Source organism: Camelus bactrianus, chromosome 30, assembly GCF_048773025.1.
Source record: "Camelus bactrianus isolate YW-2024 breed Bactrian camel chromosome 30, ASM4877302v1, whole genome shotgun sequence".
Lineage (NCBI taxonomy): Eukaryota > Metazoa > Chordata > Mammalia > Artiodactyla > Camelidae > Camelus > Camelus bactrianus.
The window spans coordinates 19,784,578-19,805,050 of record NC_133568.1 but is presented as its reverse complement, the minus strand read 5'-3'; the positions used below and the strand labels follow the sequence as shown (position 1 = coordinate 19,805,050).

General features: G+C 32.4%; 1 protein-coding gene across 9 annotated transcripts in view; it reads right to left on the bottom strand.

Moving 5' to 3' along the window:
• Positions 1-20,473, bottom strand: part of RELCH (RAB11 binding and LisH domain, coiled-coil and HEAT repeat containing) — a 100,064-nt gene that overhangs the window by 19,146 nt on the left and 60,445 nt on the right. For 5 of the 9 annotated variants that reach the window (XM_074355297.1, XM_074355295.1, XM_074355296.1 and 2 more), the window contains 9 exons: positions 16,459-16,615; positions 15,727-15,850; positions 13,869-13,917; positions 11,832-11,911; positions 8,647-8,753; positions 7,592-7,691; positions 3,264-3,346; positions 2,407-2,470; positions 807-945 (listed from right to left, as the gene is read on the bottom strand). In XM_074355297.1, the coding sequence (XP_074211398.1) occupies positions 807-945; positions 2,407-2,470; positions 3,264-3,346; positions 7,592-7,691; positions 8,647-8,753; positions 11,832-11,911; positions 13,869-13,917; positions 15,727-15,850; positions 16,459-16,615 (903 nt within the window). Of the gene's footprint in view, positions 1-806; positions 946-2,406; positions 2,471-2,675; positions 2,759-3,263; positions 3,347-7,591; positions 7,692-8,646; positions 8,754-11,831; positions 11,912-13,868; positions 13,918-15,726; positions 15,851-16,458; positions 16,616-20,473 lie in introns of those variants that run through there. The other 4 variants (XM_074355292.1, XM_074355294.1, XR_012503308.1 and 1 more) reach the window with 3 other exon arrangements.

The following is a 20,473-nucleotide window of genomic DNA, read 5'->3' as shown; positions in this document are numbered from 1 at the left end:
TTTCTGTAGCTCAATAAATGTTAATGCACTCAACTGACCAAATTTTGAACACTGCAGTCCAAATCCTGACTACTTTTTGTCGATAACTCTTATCTTAAAAATAACAAGTTGGATATACAATAACTAGTCTATGGGAGAATCCAATTTTGTACTAGAAACCAAACTGACTTAAGAAGCCAAACTTGTCCTTTCTAGAGCATGTCAAATTGCTAAAAATAAAAGGACTAAAGCATAACAGTGACAACTGTTAGGCTTTTGGAGTAAAAATTACTGGATACTTTGATGCCAATCAAAGAAATCCGTGTCTTAAAGGCTGAGTCCCACAGTAAAAGTGATCCTAAAGAAACCAGAGAAAATACTTAAGCAGATAATCTTGCAGATCATTTAGTATAAGCCATGTTTTAATACAAAACAATGGAATGGCATTCTAAGTGGAAGAAATGCTTATCTTTCATAAGAATGTGTCAAGAAACACAAAAAAAAGTCCTTAAAAATAAATTAAATAAAAGTTCTACATATAAGAAAAACAGTATTTTGAAATTAATAGTTAAGAATTTAAAAAAATAACTTGAAATTGTTTACGAGTTACTTTTCACATGTCTATAGCAATCTCTATGTAGCATAAGAAACCATTCAGTATTAGTGACACTGATCAATCCACAGTAACAAACTTGTTTCATTTTCAACTTTCAACATGTGAAAGATAAAGTGTAGAAAGGCTTTAACAGACAACAAATCCTCAGAGAAGCTTCTGGCTTTGCTCTTACATTGTAATTCAGGAAAAAAGGTAGAAAAATGCAACTTACACTCATCTCGGAACCTTGGTTCTGCATTAGGCCCAACTCTACCAAATGTTTTTATGATCTCTGTATGCAAAGAATACTGGTCTTGATACTGAGGATCTTCCAGGAAAGAAGCCAGCTGCATTTTCACTCTTTCCAGCAACTTAAAATTGAATATTATACAGTCAAATTGAGTGGCGTTATTAAAGAGAAAGATACACATAAAACATGGCTTCCAGCACTGGATTCAAATGACTTATATCAACATAATAATAGAAATTTTGAGTTAAATAAGTACTTGTTTAGTCTTCTGGCACAGAAAAGGTTTTACATTTTTGTTTATGCTTGTTAATTCATTTTTTGTTTTTTAAAAACACAAATATTCCCTGACAGACTGTAAAAAAACAAAAAAAGACCCCACAATATTTAGGAAAAAAGATAGATTTATGATGATGTTGTATCTAAATTATAATTCTTAAAAAATCATAGCATAAGTTACCCACTTATTCACCTTCTGAAAGCAATGAGTCATTAATGACTTACATCTTACTCATATTTCCCTAAAAGACATTTCTATTTTAGGATTTAAGAACATGTTGAAATTCTGCCAAGACTGCAAGCTTTGCAAAAAGATGTGTTCTTTTTTTTCGCTCCACCAGTGAAACATGTAAGTGAAAAAACAGAAAACATTTTTTCCCACGACTAACAAAGTTGTTTAATTTTTGTTATAAGAAATCTTTATGATAAAAAATTTTACAAAACAATTTATACATACACATATAGATACACACACACACACACACACACATATATAGGGTAAAATGTCTATGAGATGGAAAACCTTGTTTTCCATTTAAGTGGCTAAGTAATATGTCCACAAATAACTTATTTTCTCATGTACAGGGTTTTTCATTGTATAAGGGCATATCCAATTTGATAATAAAGGATAAAATTCTGATACCAATTTTGAGAAGTGCTCTAGAGTTAATTTGCAGATAGAACCTAACAAACTTAAAATTAAATCGCAAGTTTCTGAATCGAGATATACTTTTAGGGAAGAAGACTTTGGTAATCTCCTGAAGCAGGCATGATACAGGGTTATCACAGAGATGCGTGCTACAAAAAGATAAGGCCAGTCTACACGGCTTACAGCTTGATATCAATGTCAGGCAAAGTAATGACAGTGACAAGAATATAGGTACCTTCTAGCCTCCATTTGTGAAACTAACAAAACCTGTCTTCATATTTATGCAAACTGGCAATCAGGAATTTATGTAGACTATCCAGAAGTCTACTGGATAAGAGAAGCCTTTGGAACTAGATCTGGTTTGAAGGATTATTCAAAACTGTAATATCCAGATAGGCTTAAAACAGAACATCTGAGAGTTGGCTTATACTTAATTTTCTAATTGAGAAGAAAGACTAGAGATTTCCTTAGGATGTAAAAATATACTTTTGGTAGGCTATCATATTTTCAAATACTAAGATCCTCTTCCAGCTTGTAACTAAGAAATAAAATGAAGGGCATGATGCTCCCTGCCCCCAACCCCTAGATACCCATATGGTAATGTGGTATCATCACCTTAACAGTACACAGATTAAATAAATTCTAGTCATTTTTTACCTCTCTTTGAATAACTGTTTCCATAATAGTGCCAAAGGCTGGAATTGTGGCAATCCTGACAGAGCTGTTAGAATTAAAAAAGAAGGAAACTGAAACTTTCTTAGAGATAAAAAACCGATTATTATAAAAAAAATGTATCAAAGTAAGTACAAGGTAAATATACTGTATTAGTCTCTAGCAATGACAAATTAAATTAAAAAAAAGCAGACCAAGAAGAATGCTCAAAAAGACAGACAGGATAACTTAAGGTCGCAGTCTGTGAAACTCACAATTCAGGATCACTGGACAAGGTAACAAGGGCCGGAGCAACCCGCTTGTCAACTAACGCTTCACTCATGCCTCGAAGAGTCAGCTGTAAACCAGTCAACATGCAATAAAAAATGGTTTGGTAAACTGGAATGAGAACTGGGTTAGCTGTGACTGAGGATGGGCAGGCAGACTCATTGGCCTTTCTTGGTTTAGTCACCCACACGAGACATTAAAATGTTAAGCCTTTGGTTCATGCCACTATACTTACTGGTAACAACATGTTAGTGAGATTAGCAGAGCATCCCTTCTTGGCTTGGAAGAAATAGTCCATCAGCACGTTTTAAGTTTCGGAAATGTTTATTGAGGACTAATACTACTAATATATTCTTCAATATATGGCCTTCACATTAGGCTTACTGTGAAGGTTGACTTAAAAAAGGATACATGAATAGTTGTATAATAAAGTTTAAAATCAAGTAAGCATAATCCAATATTATTCTTTTAAAGAGATAAATCTGTTCTTCAATGAATTTAAAAGCTGATGGTTATTTCCTGACAGGCGCAGTCCGAAAGGGACGCTGAACGTGAAAGGTAGGGGTGACACTTACATTTCAGGGTCACTGGAGAGAGTTATGAGAGCAGGAACAACCCTCTGAGCTACCAGAGTTTCATTCACCCCCTTCACCAACAGCTGATTGGTCAGCACAGGGGGTATTCACAGGTGATGCATGGAAAGAGCAAACACAATGCCACGGGAAGAAGAAAGGAACAACCAAGAGAAAGAGAGAAAACACAAAAGCAAAACCAAAATTAGAAGCTAAGCAAATATTGCTACTAGAGTGCTTTAAAAAGGCAGAGAATGCTCAGGAGAAAAATAAAGCTTAAACAGCCTAGCAGTCCCCAAAAACAGTTTGTCACCAATTCAATGGCAGTTTGTACTTTTGGTCAAATAGTCTATGCAGTTTCCATGTCCAACTAAAATGCATTTTAAAATAAAGTTTTACTTTTGTTCTTGTTTTTAGAGAAGCTGAAAAAAGACACACTGGGTTCTATGGTTAAATTCTTTAAATGAATCTGGTATAATTTTGTTATGACCAACAAAGTGCAAACTGTACTGTTTTTAAACCAAACTCAAATGGCTGGCAGCCACCACTAAACTGCTTCTGATTGTTCTATAGCAAGTAAATTTAAAGATCACATATGAAAATTCCCCACCTTTTACATCACATAGCTTTCTTTCTTAAGGTACAGCCTAGTGAAAGTACTTATTTCATGTGGGAATCAGACCTGGGTTCAGACTCTAGCTCTCCACTTATTGTCATGTGGCCTTAGATAATCTCTTGAAACTCAGTTTTCTCATCTGAAAATGGTGACAATGTCATCTACCTTAAAGGATCATTGTGCTACTAATTGCATATAATATACTTAAATATTGTGTCTGACAAAGACTAGGCATTCAAGAAATGTGAGTTTAATTATTATGACTACTAAAAGGATATAAAATTTGTGATGTATTTGGAAAATGAAATTAGGAATTAAAAATGTTTTTGGCTGGTCCAAGTAGTTAACTACAAATAGTTCTTTGTTTTGCATTTCTCTAAAAGCTCAAGTAAAAAAAAATGAACACAATTAGACCTACTTCTATAATCTAATCATAAAATGATTCACTTAACAACGAACTCAAAATCACAGAACAAGAGAACAATATTGAGCTGTATTCGTTTTATTTTTATAAAAATCACTGAACTTTATGAGTTCAACAGAGAAGGATAACATCCTAATCCTACATTCTCAATTCCGAATGTAAACACAAATTAACCCTAAATGCTAATCACTTTGTAACAGAATTAGTCCTTATGGAAGACGGAAGATGCCATGAAATTTTTAGTAACAAAAACCCAACACTGTGTGCACGTTAGCCATTCCTCCTACATAAGAGAGCAGAGCTCCTTTTTACGTGAAGATTTTAATTTTACAATAATGTTACTATTTGACAACTGATTCACCTTAGATATACTTCAGTATTCTGAGATATTTTTATTTCAACAGAACCATAGATAATTTGGAAAGGAATAAAATGACAAAGGAGCTTTTGTAACTACCTTAAACATTACAGATGTCAGGTAGAAAGAAAGAAACGGGAAAGAACTCAAACACTATTAAGTAAAACTTTCTTCTTCTCTGTATTATTTTATAAATAAGGTAGCTTAGATTTGAATCAGTAAAGTATATCTTGAACTGTCTATCTTGTGCCAGCCAAAAAGCATTAAAAAAAAAAAAAGGATAATCTAATGAACAGGTTAATTTTTCACTGCCCTGGAGTTTTTAAGTTTAATTTCTTAACTAAGCTAGAAACTCAGAAAGCAAAATTTAAGAGCTATCAATTATTACACACTTTATACACACTGTCATTTGATTTTTTAAACCCAATGAAGTAAGTACAATTATTATCAATGTTCTAACAGATGAAGAAACTGAGCCTTCGAGAAGTTAAACAACTTGTCCAGGGCTTCAGAGACAAAAAGAGGTAGAGCTAGAAAACTGACTCAGTCACATCTGTCTTAAAAAGGCCATGCCTTCTTTTAATTGTTGCCTTATTGTTACCTGCTTATTTCCTTATGATTGATGTAAGAAATCATTATATGAAGTTCTTTCCTGTATCTTTTGGGAAATCCATTATGTCACACTAGAAGTCACACAACAGTCTCTTTTATAAATCAATTTCAATAATAATTTGCTATATCAAGAAATAATACATTATCTCTTACTTAACAATGAGAATAATATGATTGATTGGGTTTCCCCGTTTTGTCTGAAAACTCAGAGCTCAATTTAGTGTTCAATTTCACTAAGTAGCTTATCTTATGTTCCTGGTGTATTCATTTCCTACTTTCTTCTCAACAGCTTCTGGTCTCACATTGTAAAAATTTTAAATTTTAAGTGTCCTGTTTTATATGTTTTTACTTTGAATTAACCTATTTTGGGGGCAAAGCAGGCATAATTGTAAATTGTAAAGCATTAGTATCAAAAATCTTATGAAACAGTTATTCTTTTAACATAATTTTGTTCAGAAATAAGGCTCCCTGACAAGGTAACTTTAATTTTTCCTACTGATGACTTTTACTTGCATGCTCAGTAAAAATCTTTTTTACCATAAATGAATTCGAAAAAAATGTTGAAATAAGTCTCCCAAATTAGACTCAGAAATTAATAATCAATCTGACAGAACACTGAAAGCTGCTTAAGCACAGGTATAGTTTCCAGTCAGCACTGAGAGAAGACATAGAAACCAAAACCAGGTAAAAGCCACATGTAAGAAATAAAGCAGAAAAAATACAAAAACAAATAAAAAGGGAGGATGCTTCATTTTACTCATTTAAATTATTTTCACTTATATGGTTGGTATGCTTCACCAGTATATAAATACATTTTAGAAACAAATAGTTTAAGAAAGAGAAATAAGTTTTGTGGTCTTAGAATAAAGTCTTATGAAGAGTAGATTACAGAAGTAGGATGGCGTTTTTCTTTTTAGGGGAAGAGGAGGCTAAGGAAAGACTTTTTAATGGCAATAACTCTTTTTAGCATACTGATTAATTAAAAATTATTTATACTCAGAAGGAACTTACACTACACATCTAAGTGAATTTTTATTTTGGCATTTATCTTGACAAACAACATGTGATTAGCTTTTTGATCAAATATGTATAATAACTGGGAATAACATGGACAGAGAATTTTCAATCTTCCGATAGCAATGGAATTTTCTTTAGATTCCACAAATATATTTTATAGATTTAAAAGTTTCAGAGGGTATATATTTTAAATAGATCAGTGGTCTATTCTTTAGATTGCAATTTATCTTAAATTATGTAAAAATTCTGAAATTCGGGAAGAAATGTCCAATTCTTCTTATGGAAAGAAAGGCTTTAACATATTTTAAGAATTACATGCATATTAGGGACAATTTTAGTTTGGATAAATATATGTTTCCTAAACTATTATATTATTTTGTGAGGTAACAGCATAGATTAAAAAAAAGAACTCAATAGTGATAATGATAGTTAACATTTGTTAAGCGTTTATTACTATGCGTCAGACACTATTTTAAAGGCTTTACAAGTATTAATTCATTTAATATTAACAAGAATTCTTTGAGATGGATACTTATTATTCTCATCTTCATTTTATACATGAGGAAACTAAGGCACAGAGAAGTCTGACCTTGGCATTAAGTGGCAGAGACAGACACTGAACCCAGGCAGTATGGCTTTATGCAAAGATTCAATAGCAGTAAGAAACACTCTAAACCAATTTTGGTGCTCAAATACAAGTTCCAGAAATATATATATTTATACACCCACATACACTAGGTTATAACACAATTTCCTCTATGATGGATAAAAAGGTAAGTATTCTAGTTTTCATATTACACTTGGGTCTTTTCTAAGTCTATGGGCAGTTAATGTATAGAGATGTTGTTACTTCTGATATGATATGTGAGGGAATAATGAAGTAGGAGTAATCAATAAAATAAGTATTTCCATAATTGCAATAACTGATTTTTAAAATGTTACTCATGGAATCCAACTATATTTTACAACTTTAATGATACCCTGTATTGTTTCAATTTATTTTGGCAGCCTTTACCTCAGTAAACAGAATAGTCAGGAAGATTTATATAGGATGGAAATTAAAGTAAGATTTAAAAGAAATTCTGAGAAATGGAAATAATATTCAAGGAACCAATAAGGCATTCTGAAATATATCAAAGCTAAATTCCTGCCCCATCACACAGTACACAACTAGATACTGTCCAACATCATAAAATATAATCAACATAACATAGTATGAAAAGCCTTTTTTGAGAAATATTCCCACTACCTCTTCCAAAGAAAACCATTATGATCTGAACCAAGAGAAGCATTTGTACACATACCTCAAACATTCTAGCAGCAGTACACCTCACAAGTGCTGAAGTATGGACAACACCATACCATAAAACAGTTAACAATAACTCATGGTAGGCTGGATTTGCACTGGAAGAAAAAAAATCAATGCTAAAAGTGAAAGCCATAAGAACCACGAGAATCTTACTAGTGTACTGAAAAATACTACATTTATGAGGAATATTAACAATGAAAATATTGGCAAAACATACAGAATTACTTTTTACAATTTAATGTTACATCTAAGATTCTTTAAAAAAGGAAATCACCTTATAAAACTATAAACTTTTAGCATATTCAGGAACTATACTTTTAGGTTCATCATTTGCAATGATGATAGAAATTTCAACTCTTTAGTAGCATAGATGTTAAAATTATAAAAATAAAATAAAATTTATTACTTATGAGAAAAGAACACTGGACTAAGAGTCAGATGGGTAAGTTATAACATCTGTGGGTCTTAATTTCTGCATCTATAAAAACTGGGGAAACAATGCATGTCCTATTTATGCCATATAGTTGTTGTAGGATCAGTTAAGACAACTCAAATCACCTGTATGGAAGGGTTTAAGTTGACTGTGAAGACTGTCCAAATGTAGGATAGTATTATTAATAATACGTAAAGTCTGTTTTCAGAAAGGATGAGACAAAACTACATAAGCAGCTAGATGATATGATTATGAAGGACTAAACAAATCAAATGGAACAGAAAAAGGAGCCCTGTGAGCTGGCTTTCACTTGCGGCTCCTTTTTCAGTTTTGGGATACTAAATTTTCTTCAAATCTGTACTTGATTTTATTTCTCCAGTTGCTTCAAAGAAGACATATATCTGTATTCTTTACCCCATTCTTTTATTACAATTGGTTACAAAATATTAAAAATAAGAAAATAAGAAATACGAAAAACCAAAAATAAAAAAAATCTTGTCTCAAAACCAAGAGATTTGGTGTGTATGCCAGTCTTTTTAGACTGAAAATATGTACTCTATAAATCCAATTTTAAAACTTTATATAACTTTTAAAAAACTATAAGCTATAATTTTTACCCCAGTTCCACAAAAGAAGCTTTCAGGCTATCAAGAGGAGCATGAGATAATGAAAGCAAGGTCATTACATCTTCTAAGAATCCAACTAACAGTTTTCGGTCTTCTTCCTACAAGAGGAAAAAGACTGATAATGAATTTCCAAGCAATCAAGTAGTGCTAAAACGATAATTTCCTATCTATAATTAGAAAATTTTACCAAATTAAGTGGGAAAATATCCTACTTTGGAAGCATTTTTATTAAAGATATTTATTAAGCATATTTATGATCACAATGGTACAAAGACAATCTTGATTCATAGATTTAGACCTGTGCTGTCTAATATGGTAGCCACTCACCACATGTAATTATTTATATTTAAATTTAAGCTAAAAATTAAGTAAAATAAAAGATCCAGTTCCTTAGTTGCACTGGTCACAATTCAAATTGTTTAACTGACATGTGTGACTAGTAGCTACCTTATTGGATAGCTAAGATACCGATACGAGTATTTCCATCACTACAGAAAGTTTGATTAGATAGTTCTGGTTTAAAACATAGTAAGGTATATTCTTTTATTAAAATCTATTTTATCAATTTTAGCTTTCATTAATTTTGGCTCTAAATAGTTAAACACAAACTAGTAAAACATTTATTCTCCTAATAGTAGAAAATTGATATCTGAGAAATTATTAGTGGTGAGAAGCTGCACATTTGCTAAAATATAGACCATTATGCTCTTAAAGGAAATAGCTGCACCCTTGATTAAAAAATAATCTTTATTTTTCAATCTTTCTTTAACAAACCATTATTTTGACAATCAGAAAATATTTCTTTTTCTTACACAGCACTCTATTTATTAAAGAATATGTTAGAAAAAGCAAGCCTGCTAAATTTGGAAAGTTAAAAAAATAACAATGTTAAATTAACCTGAATTTGTATAGGAAAGGAATCTGACATTCTACCAGGAAATAAATACATAATAAATTAGAGTCAGGTTTTTTGTCTTTAGGGCTATATTAGGTCAACAATAAACGGCTTCTGTACATATCAACAGATCCATTAGGAAGACTGGATTACCACCTACCATTTTTTTCTACATGGTCAGATTAATTTAGAATTCGGTGGAAATAACGGATTGACAAAAGTAATGATCAGCCTGAATAAAGGATGGATACAGCAATTTTATACAATGCTAGTCTACTTAGACACTGACAAACCAGCAACAGAGCTATGTTGGAATAGACATTCCAGCCATTTTTAGTTGCGTATTAAACACAGCATATATATAAATTTGGAAAACTGTAAATGAAAAAACTGAAGTGTGAAATAAGAGCTATGAAATGTACTTCTAAATGAGCATGGATTCTTTGATTTGAAAATTTACTAAAATACTTTTTCTCAATTTAAAAATTTCAAGACAATAATACTGCTTGTGTATTTGATTTAAAATAGTTTTTATTTACCAAACAGGGCAGTGATTTACCCTAACAGAAAATTTGGTTTAGCAAGAAAAATATTAACAGCTAGTATGTGCTTCCTCAAGCAAGTAACGCTGGCAATTTGTGACAGCTACCTCAATTCACATTTTGTGACTAGCAGAAAACTTCTTATCTCTTTATATATTTGAATTTCATATAGTGACTCAAAAAATATACCTTTATTCACTTATTTAACAAATCACTGAGGTACTACTATGAGGCAAACTTTGTATTTTGTACTTTATTATGCTTTAAAATACTATTTATGGTCAAAATCAATATCCTAACCAACTGCCAGATGTTAAAATGGAAAGAGAAAAATATCAACATCACACTGTTATCATATTGGAACAGCTTCCAAAATTAAAGAGGAAAATAGCATTCATACTATTGTGCCTGGCAATGTGCTAGGACTTAATCTCCATGAATTTAAGAACAATAGAGACAATCTATTAAGGTCACATGATTTAAAATGTTCTAAACACAGGGATTCTGTGTGTATCTATATTATGAGGTAGTCTTAGAAACTAGTGTAGAAAAGAAAAGTTTAAAAGAATATTGTACTGTAACAGAATTGCAGCTTCTATTGCAAAGTATCATCTGATGCTGTAGAACTAGATTTTAATATTGTAAGATGGTTCAAATCTGTTTTGGAAGAAGAATGCAATAAACTGCTGTATTTTGAATTCAAAAGGCAAAAGAAGTTAGGTATTAATGGGGGAAAGTCAGGGAAAAAGGTCCTCCTGTTTGAGTTACACATTCTAATTTTTATAAATTGCTTTATCTTGAGCCCATATTTTCACCTCACTGGTGGGACTGCCTCACACTTAAAAGTGACTGATATGCTTAATACACATCACATGTTATTTACTTAAAACAATATTAAGTAGAGTGAGGTGGTCTGTGTGACCACCAGTGAACCACAGCTGGTTCAGGCTCTCATTTAGTCCCCTCTTTTTGACTCTGGGCTGGGTCCGTGACTTCCTTTAACCAACAGAATGCAGTGGTAGTGATGTGCTAATTCGAGGCTCAGGCCTTCGCCTAGCAGATTCTGCTTTTGCAATTCTGGGAGCCTTGAGCCACCATGTAATGAGTCTGGCTCTGCCGGTCCGGAGGCCCCGGTGGACGGAGAGAGGCCCTAAGACTACATGGATACTGAAGCTCAGCCATCCTAGCTGAGACTCCTACCAACCAACCAACCAAGTGAACGCAGCAACACAAGTGATTACCAGCAAGACCAGCAGAAGAAACACCTAGCTGATCAAAGCCAGTGAGCAAATAAAAAGGCTACAATAAGCCATTATGTTTTGGGGTAATTTATTACATAATAACAATTAAGAATAATAAAGTATTAATAAAAAGTACTTTGCTAAAAATGATGAACAGTATTCTATAGCATTTTGTAGTTTGCTTCATCTAACACATGTGCTTCGTTATTAATAAAAAAAATTATAATGAAACACAAAGAAACTGTTAAATAAGTGCAATCTAACACTTTGAACAAAATTCAAGCACAGAATCACTAAAATTCGTTCGAGATTTTAACGAGATTTATTATTGAAATATGCTCTCCCCTATAAATTATTTGTTAAATAAAATGAATAAATAAATAGTTTTCCTTTACAGGTAACATTTTCACTCACACACACATTAAAAGACATAGTATCAGGTATCTTTCTCAACAGAAAGTGCTTTTACATTTTCCAGTAAAAGAATTTCTCCCTTACCTGAATATAACATGTAAGGACTCCTGTTGCGTAAATGGGGACTGTGGCTTTAGTGAGGACCCCATTTCCTGCTGAGGAATCTAAAATCATTAAAATAATTTTAAAAATCTGAGTATGCCACAAATGTAAAGCAAAAAGTCACAATGCAAATTATATTTAAAATTCCAACCGGTTACAAGTCTTACAAATAAATATTATCATTACTTTGGAAAATGTTTTAATTAAAATATATATCCACTGGTGGTAGTAAAAACAAAACTTAATACTTTCACAAGGGCCATTAGCATAAACATTTTTGATAGATGGGAAAAATTTTAATAACCCAAATGAGATGCTTTGCTCTTATTTGCATAATCAGAAATCAGAGTTTTCTCTCAGACTTTCCCAAGTGCCCACTGAAGTAGGTCTTCATACATTCATTCTTTCAGTTGGCAGTATTCAGTAAAACGTAAAGGCACACAGCTGACAGGAGGCACTAGACAGACATTATGTAACCTGCTTCCAGACATGGATACCACCTAATTTCCAGTACTCTTCCTGCATCCTGTATGAGGATTTTCAGCTGGACAGAACCCTGATTATTTTCACGCAGTAGGGAGCCTAAGTAAAGCAGGGGGAGGAAAAGCATCCGATCACAGGTGAGTGCCTGTAACATTAGTGCCTGACTAATGTAATGTAAGAGATTTTCTCATGCAGCATGTGTGGATAATGTTCAAAAAGTTCCAGAGATGATAATAAGAGTAGTTATTTATAGCACCTCATTTATTGATTTTTAGGCAATGTTTTAAGTGCTTTACATTTGCTTTTATGTACTCAATTTCCTCTTATTTTTTATATGGTTTTAAGTTCTTTTCAGAAAGTAATAAATAAATGAGTTGCAAAGATGTATTTAACAAAATGCCCTGAAGGAATTTTTAGCAAAAATTCCATTTTCACATCAATTAGTAGTATTTGAGGTTTGTTTAGTCTCTTGGTAAGAGGAACTTTTTCTTTTGGGAGTACTGATGTTGGCTGAGTGTGACTGTAGGAGTTGAGAGGTAAATCTGAGGCTAGAAACAAGCTTAAGTTGAATTCATAGATGTAGACTGCATATACATTGGTTAATAATCACTTCCTATATGAACAGCTAAATATTCATAGCTAATAATCCTAAAAGCTATCAGTTTCCAAAATACGTAAATATTATTTACTAATTTATCATCAGAATTAATAACTAACTAAAAAGATAATACCAACTATTAGGTATTCCAAACATAAACCCTTTAGAAAGCTATTAAATATAAACTTTGGGAAGCATTTGTCCAAAAACTCTCATTGTTTTCAAACTTAAAAGGAATCATTTATTCATGCTCTAAATACCTCTGAGGACAGCCCAAAATGGAGTTTTCTAGATCACTCAAATCAAACCATTAAGGTAGGACTGACATAAGAATTATTTATATATTCAAAATCAACCAAGTTAAAAAATACACAGGGACATAAGATCCACACATAAATGAGTTCTTACGCCAATGGTGCTATAACTAGAATTCTTAAGACAGATGAGTGAAAACTATGAAAAGAGGGGCTGGAGCTGCTCATTAAAGCCTGTAGTTTCTTTAAAATCTCATGTTTCATTTTAAAAACATATATGTATATCTTGCATTCTATTTGATTACATTTGTTTTAAGTTTTAAAAGTTTTAAGTAACTAATTATAAATTGGATGCTCTTTACTTTCTACTGTTCACTATCCTGAATACACCACTTCAAACCTACAATGGTTCAAGTCTCAGTTTGAGAAGCTCAGCCTTCGGTCAGTTTGATTACAGTGAAGGTAGATATTTACAATCAAACTGACAAAGAGTAATCTTACTGCCACCTCATGGGAAGGATATTAGATCTGACAGAGCTGTAAAACCAAGGACCTCACAGTATAAATTTTCCTTTTTAATTGTACTTGCTAATTTATTTATATAATTTGCATGTAATGAATAAAGTATTTTTCTGGAGCCAAGAGATTCAATTGTTTTTTAAAAGTAATAATGCATAAACTTACCAATATTTTCTTCAGACAGCCTTAAAATCTCCTGGAACTGAGGTTTTACCTAAGCAACCCAAAGAAAAGATGAAAAAAGTCTCAAGTTCAACAGACCAATCAATGTGTACAACTGCTGCTATTACTATTACTATTTACACATTTATTTTGCATTATATACTATTGATTCAAGTGGTCAAAAACATAACATTCTTAAGAGCCATAGGAAAAAAGAAGAGTCAAGTTACTGAAAACAATACCCTTAGAGATAAAATATTTTAAAAATCAATTCAGGTCAGCAGGCCTTTAGTTTAAGTCACTAAAATAATTTCCAAGATGATTTTAAATTCTGGAAATTACTACCTCTTAAAACCAAACTTGATGACAGAAAGGTTATTTAGGTAGATATTATATGATTAGAATTACTGAAAATAACATTTGCTGTATATGAAAGGAATGAAAATAAAATTCCACTCATTTAGGGTATTCAATAACATATTCATCATGTGATACCCATCTGCTTAGATTAGTTTCTTATTTCAACTTCCTCAGAATTTAATTGTAAACATCAAACACAGAATTTAATTTTAAAATCTTATGTTAGAGCAAATGCTTGTTTCAATTTTTTACTATTAACATTATCACAGATTTCAAATTTCAGGCCACTGAAGTCAACCACTTAACTGTTACATACTAAACTGGACTCCTAATAGCCTTTGTAAAAAAAATAACAGCTACTTCCTTTGGAGATATCAAACAATATTTGCCAGTAGTGATACCAGTAAAATCAAATTATACTTGTTTGCTCACTAGAAGTTAGTGAACAATGTAAAATGATTTTGTTTCTTCTACAAGTAACATCAAGGTCTGGCTTTTGCCCTCCTATTGGTGGGTCAGGCATATCAATTTACAAATTCAGTTTCAAATGAGGTGTACACCACTGTGAAAAGATTGATCTACAGAACCAGACTTACAGAATTAAAAGACACTGAAGCAACTTCTTCATTTCGTACATGAAAAGATTAAGACCAGATAAATTAAATGCTTTATTACAGGACACAAATATAACAGTCATAAGTCATTTTCTGAATTTTGCCCAATTTGCTATACGAAACAGTTTTCCTTTATGTTTCAATAACTACAGATTTAATAGTACAGAACTGCATAAAATTCTTACCTTTTAAGTGTCCTGATTAATATTTGATTATAGCAACTACATCTTTTTATGTTTTTATTAGATCTCTAAAAAACTGGCTTAACAATACAATATGCTAAGAAGACAAATAGATTAACAAGATTTAAGAAGAAAGTGGGACCTCAGTACATTCCAATTTTAATATCTAAAAATATAGAATAACCTGGATAGGCAAAAGTGACAAATAATACCTTTGGTAGTGACTGAAATATGGAGCATTCATCTCAAATGTCTATGCTTTTCCAAGAGCTGGTATCCTTGTAACAAGTATTTCATACAAGTTGCTTTGGTTCTATAATCAGCTGATGTTTTGACCAAAGCATGCTGAGCAAAATGGCTGTTTCTGTGGTAGCTGGTAAAATACCAGAAGCACATTCAAAGCAGTGCAGTTGAGTCCCCTAGCTGATACTTCCTATGCTGGAAAGCTTTGAGATATACCCACAGTGAGTAGATCTTATATCCAAATCTGGATACAAACTAAGCTTTGGCTAAATCATCTTCTGAAAATCAGTAAAGATAAGAATTACTGGCAAGAATTTTCTTTTACTATCATGGTTTTCTTAAATATTAAAAGATAATGAGTAAAAAAAGGACTCACGCTTTTATTTACTCTGTTCTAGCATTAATTAACACATCATAGTTCTGTTTCTTGCATATAAGAAAACATGGAATACAAGTTTTTACCTTAGTGTTTGTGAAAATTTTGCCAAATGTCCGGCAAAGGCGCCAGAAAAATCTGGAGAATTCATGGACACAGGCAGTTGAAGTAACATTAAGTTTGCCAACTATTTCTATAAGTTGTGGCAACCTGAATATGAAAGGAAAGAAAAATAGGCAGAGGATACAAATAAATCAGTGTTTCCTTGCCAATTTCTGAAAAAATGCAAATTTAACAGCCTCTTCTGTTCTGCTTTTCATAACCACTAAAACTGGAATGCAAAGGAATTGTTTGGGACCCTTTGAAAAAGTCTTAAGTTTATATTCTATAAACTTAAATTTTAACCAACTGCCATAAAATATATGAAATCTTAATAGCAGAGTTCTGAGTATGGACTTATGAGACTCAAATCAATGGATCTGATGCTTCACACAAGAGCTCGGTTAACATGGCGTCCATTTTAGCCTCAAAAATGAGAAGTCTGGATGTAGTTTAAAATCCATCACTACTTTTAGACAATAAGGCAGCAGATAGTTCCTTCTGACATAACACAGCAGCACCATCTTCATGGATAATTACATATCCAGTGATATAAATCTCTCCTAAAGATATTTACCATAGATGATGCCTAGTTATGTTTTGCTATTTTAAAAGATGTTTTGTTTTATTTTTCTCTTGGAGCCCAGGCTAAATATGGTGAGCTATTTTCTATTCAACTGATTGAAGCTTATCAAATGAATACAGAGGTAGTAACTTACAACTGATTGACAACCCAAAGTAAACTCTCCCAGCCTGTTGTACCCTCGTGTTCCAGCTGGTAATCATAAAGTTGTAGTAGCACTGCCAATTGCTCACGACTTCCAATAATAGTAGACACATCTTGAAGAGGCGACAGAGGCCGTGGGAACCTAGTCACTATAAACAACAGAAGCAAAATAAATCACATGGAAAATGGCAGTTTGGAAAATTAGCCATTCTGTCAAAAAGAAAAGTAAGATTCTGCCTCCTGATATTTATTTAACTTATTATAGACTTTAAATATAAAATTTAAAATATTAATTAAATCATTTTTGTGAAGAAAAAGAAATACAGTTGATGCCTATACAACTTGGGGGTTAATCTGCCTATAACTTACAGTCAGCTCTCTGTATCAGGTGCCTCCACACCCACAAATTCAATCAATCATGGCCCATGCAGTACGACAGTATAAACTACTGAAAAATACCCACATACAAGTGGACGTGTGCAATTCAAACTCCTGTTGTTTAAGGGTCAATTGTAAATTGTCACATGTGAATAATTTAACAAAACTCAAAAATTAAGCAGATTTTGAGACTAAAATAGTTAACAAACAAATACTGTTATGAAACAGCTTGCTAATAAAGAGTAAAATTTCACTTAGGTTAAATTAAAATTGGCTCAAATGTAAGAGCTCAGCTAAAATATGGGTTTGAATTTGGTTTTTAAAAAACAGAAATAGGGGGAGGGTATACAAATCAGTGGCAGATCGCGTGCTGAGCATGCGTGAGGTACTGGGTTCAATCCCCAGTACCTACATTAAAAAAAAAAAAAAAAGATAAAACTAATTACCTCCTCCTTCCTAGAAAAAAAAAAAGCTTAAAAAATAAATTGAAAAAATAAAATTAAAAAAAAAACCAGAAATATTTGTAATTCCACCAGACCGTCTATGTCAATGCAATAGTAAATATGATTCCTTCACAGAATAAGAAACTAGCAGGTTGATAGCAGGGAAAAACTGTTTAATACCAGAGAATAATGACACAAAATACATTGAAGTTTGAGCTAAATAGGCTTTTTAAGTATTTAAACTCCAATACTAAATGTTTTATTTTAAAAAGTTTGACAAACATTAAGTTAATAAGTATTAAAACAGTGACCAGTAAGATAAAGGAAAATGTACTATAAATATTATAACCACAGACTTATATATACACTTTAAAAGTTTTGGGGGAAAGCTGAAAAAAATTACTTTTAAAATTACATAAATAAAACATTAATATACACTAATGTATTTTAAAATTCAAACATATCAATAAAATTTATGAGCCTATAAATCATAGTTAGATCCCAGGTTATTAAAGAATATGTCTTAGATAGCTGTTAAGTGAATAATGCTACTAACAGCTCATTAACTGTTGGTCAGAAATTCCTAATGGCCCAGTCACTCCTGCATAGAGGTTAACACCCTAAAAAAACACAAATAAAGATGCAGCACTTTCTCAAAACATATTAGTGGCCTAATGATAATGATTAAACTTCAGAAAACATAAAATAACTATAAAAATGCTCAAAGACAAGATGCTAGTGTCTTCCTATGCTGCCCAAGGCTTTTAGCAATATCTTAAGTACAAATGAAGGTTATCCCTTGCTTGTTAAAGTCTCCTATTAGCTATCATAATACACAAGTAAATCAATGAATTTAGGTAACATGGTATCCCATACTATCTGAGGTTTCTGCTTGAACTGTCACTATTTCAGCCTAGGAATCAAACAGATGTGGATGGTGAGGGTATGTATCTGTACTTCATATTTCTATAGCATGTCAAAGCATATCTGATATAATTTCAAACACGGTTAGATCATACTGGTTACAATCTGCTATACTATGATGAAATGTATATTATTCCTTCAAAAGTACTGACAATCTATTGGAAAATGGAGGAATAGTTAAAAGTAAAATAGATATGTCAAGATTTACTGTATGAAAAGTGCAGTCCATAGATTTAAAGCTAGGTCCAACAGAAGCAGAATAAGGTCAGGAAATAAACAAATTACTTGGATAACTCAGTTATAACAGATAAGCAATCAGAATGGTTCAGGAACTTCAAAACATTATTCTATTTAAGAAGACTTTTAAAAATTTGAACATCTAACATAACGATACAGAACGGTCCCCAGAATACCATTTTAATAGGCTGGCAAAACACTATCATTTTATTGTCAAAAATAGCCACAATTATCCAAATCCAGCAAAAAAACAGCTGTTATGACTCAAAGTCTTTAATGTATTTCCCTCTCACTAGAATGTAAGCTCTATGATGGCAGAGATTTTTGTCTATTTTACTCATGCCATTTAAAATAGTGTCTGACATAAATATTAGCTAGTGCTGTGGAACTTCCGTTATTTAAGAGAACACAAATAAATCTTCACTTACAGTAAACTGCATCCCAAATTATACACTTGTATATATAAACAGACATACAGACATACATATATATATAGACTCTAAATAAGGATATAATATTTTCTCATTTCTAATAAATGCATTGTATACCTACATGTGAGTATAACAATGTTAATATTTATAGCTACTGTTAAAAGTCAGAGTCAAATTAAGTCAATGAGAACTAAAAATAAAAGATTATTTTTGGCATGATAAAGACATAATCACAAGGAAAGGTCACATAAATATTAGAAGGAATATGTTCAGGATGGTAAAGCAGCTTTGAAAATTTTCTATCTAATCTCTAGCATGTGTTTGGCAATAGGCAACATTGAAGAATTACTTGTTAAATGAATGAATGAATGATAGCAAATGCTATGGGTTAAACTGTGTCTTCCTTAAAAATTCGTATGTAAAGTCCTAACCCCCAGAACCTCAGAACGTGACCTTATTTGGAAACAGTGCTGTTGCAGATATAATTAGATAAGATGAGGTCATACTGGAGTAGCGTAGACTTCTAATCCAATATAACTGAACTTAGAAAGAAAGGGGAAATTTGGACACATACACGCACAGGGAGAATGGAATGTGAAGATGATGGCAGAGATTGGGGTGATGCATCTACAAGCCAAAGAGCACCAAACACTGCCGGCCAACCCCCAGAAGCTAGGAGAGAGGCATGAAACAGCTTTGCCCTCACAGCCTCCGGAAGGAACCAGCTCTACTGATACCCTGATTTCAGACGTCTAGCCTTCAGAACTGTGAGACAGTAAACATCTGTTGCTAAAGCACTAGTTTATGGTACTTCGTTATGGCATCCCTAGCAAAACAATACAGCAAGATAGAAAGAAAAAGAGAGGGAATCAGAAAGGTGGGAAATTCCCTAGGCAGATGAAGTGCCTTAATGAGTGAAAGAGTGGAACTGAAGTGAACAGCTGTGGGTGCTTCATGAAGACTCATTTTGAAAGTTTGAATTTTCATTCTCCTCAATAACATCATTAAAAAATATTAATCTAATGCTTCCCTATCCATTCTCAGTTTTCCAAGTAAAACTGGCATTCAGACACTGTAAACCACTTTAATGCTGTGCTTTGTGCATTCTTAGACATAATGCTTTATATCCCAAAGATTATAGGTAGTCCAGTTTACTTTATATGAAAACTGCAATTCTAAAAACACTGTTGATTTTTCTCGATGTTATAACTCTTTTGTCTATCAGAAGCCTTTAAGAGACATGGATAATTTCACAAATCTGAAGACGCTGCAAAGGGATCTCATGCATAGTAATAACTTGTCTACAGACATCCATCCTGTGGGTTGGGTACAGTGGGGCTACCAAGTGCCAGGTTACTGGTTAGCTGGACTTTGAGCTAAGGAAATACTGGCTTTTGCTTTCAATTTCATTTATTTCTAAAAATAAATTATATTCCTACTTTAGGGGAAAAAAGACAACTAAGCTGCATATGCTTATACTCCTATCAAAGACATAATAGGAAAGAGTAATTACATTTACCTTCCCCTATTGAAAATAAGACGAACTAGCTGGGAGAAAAAATATAAAGAAAGTGGAAATGAAAAGCTTCATAAA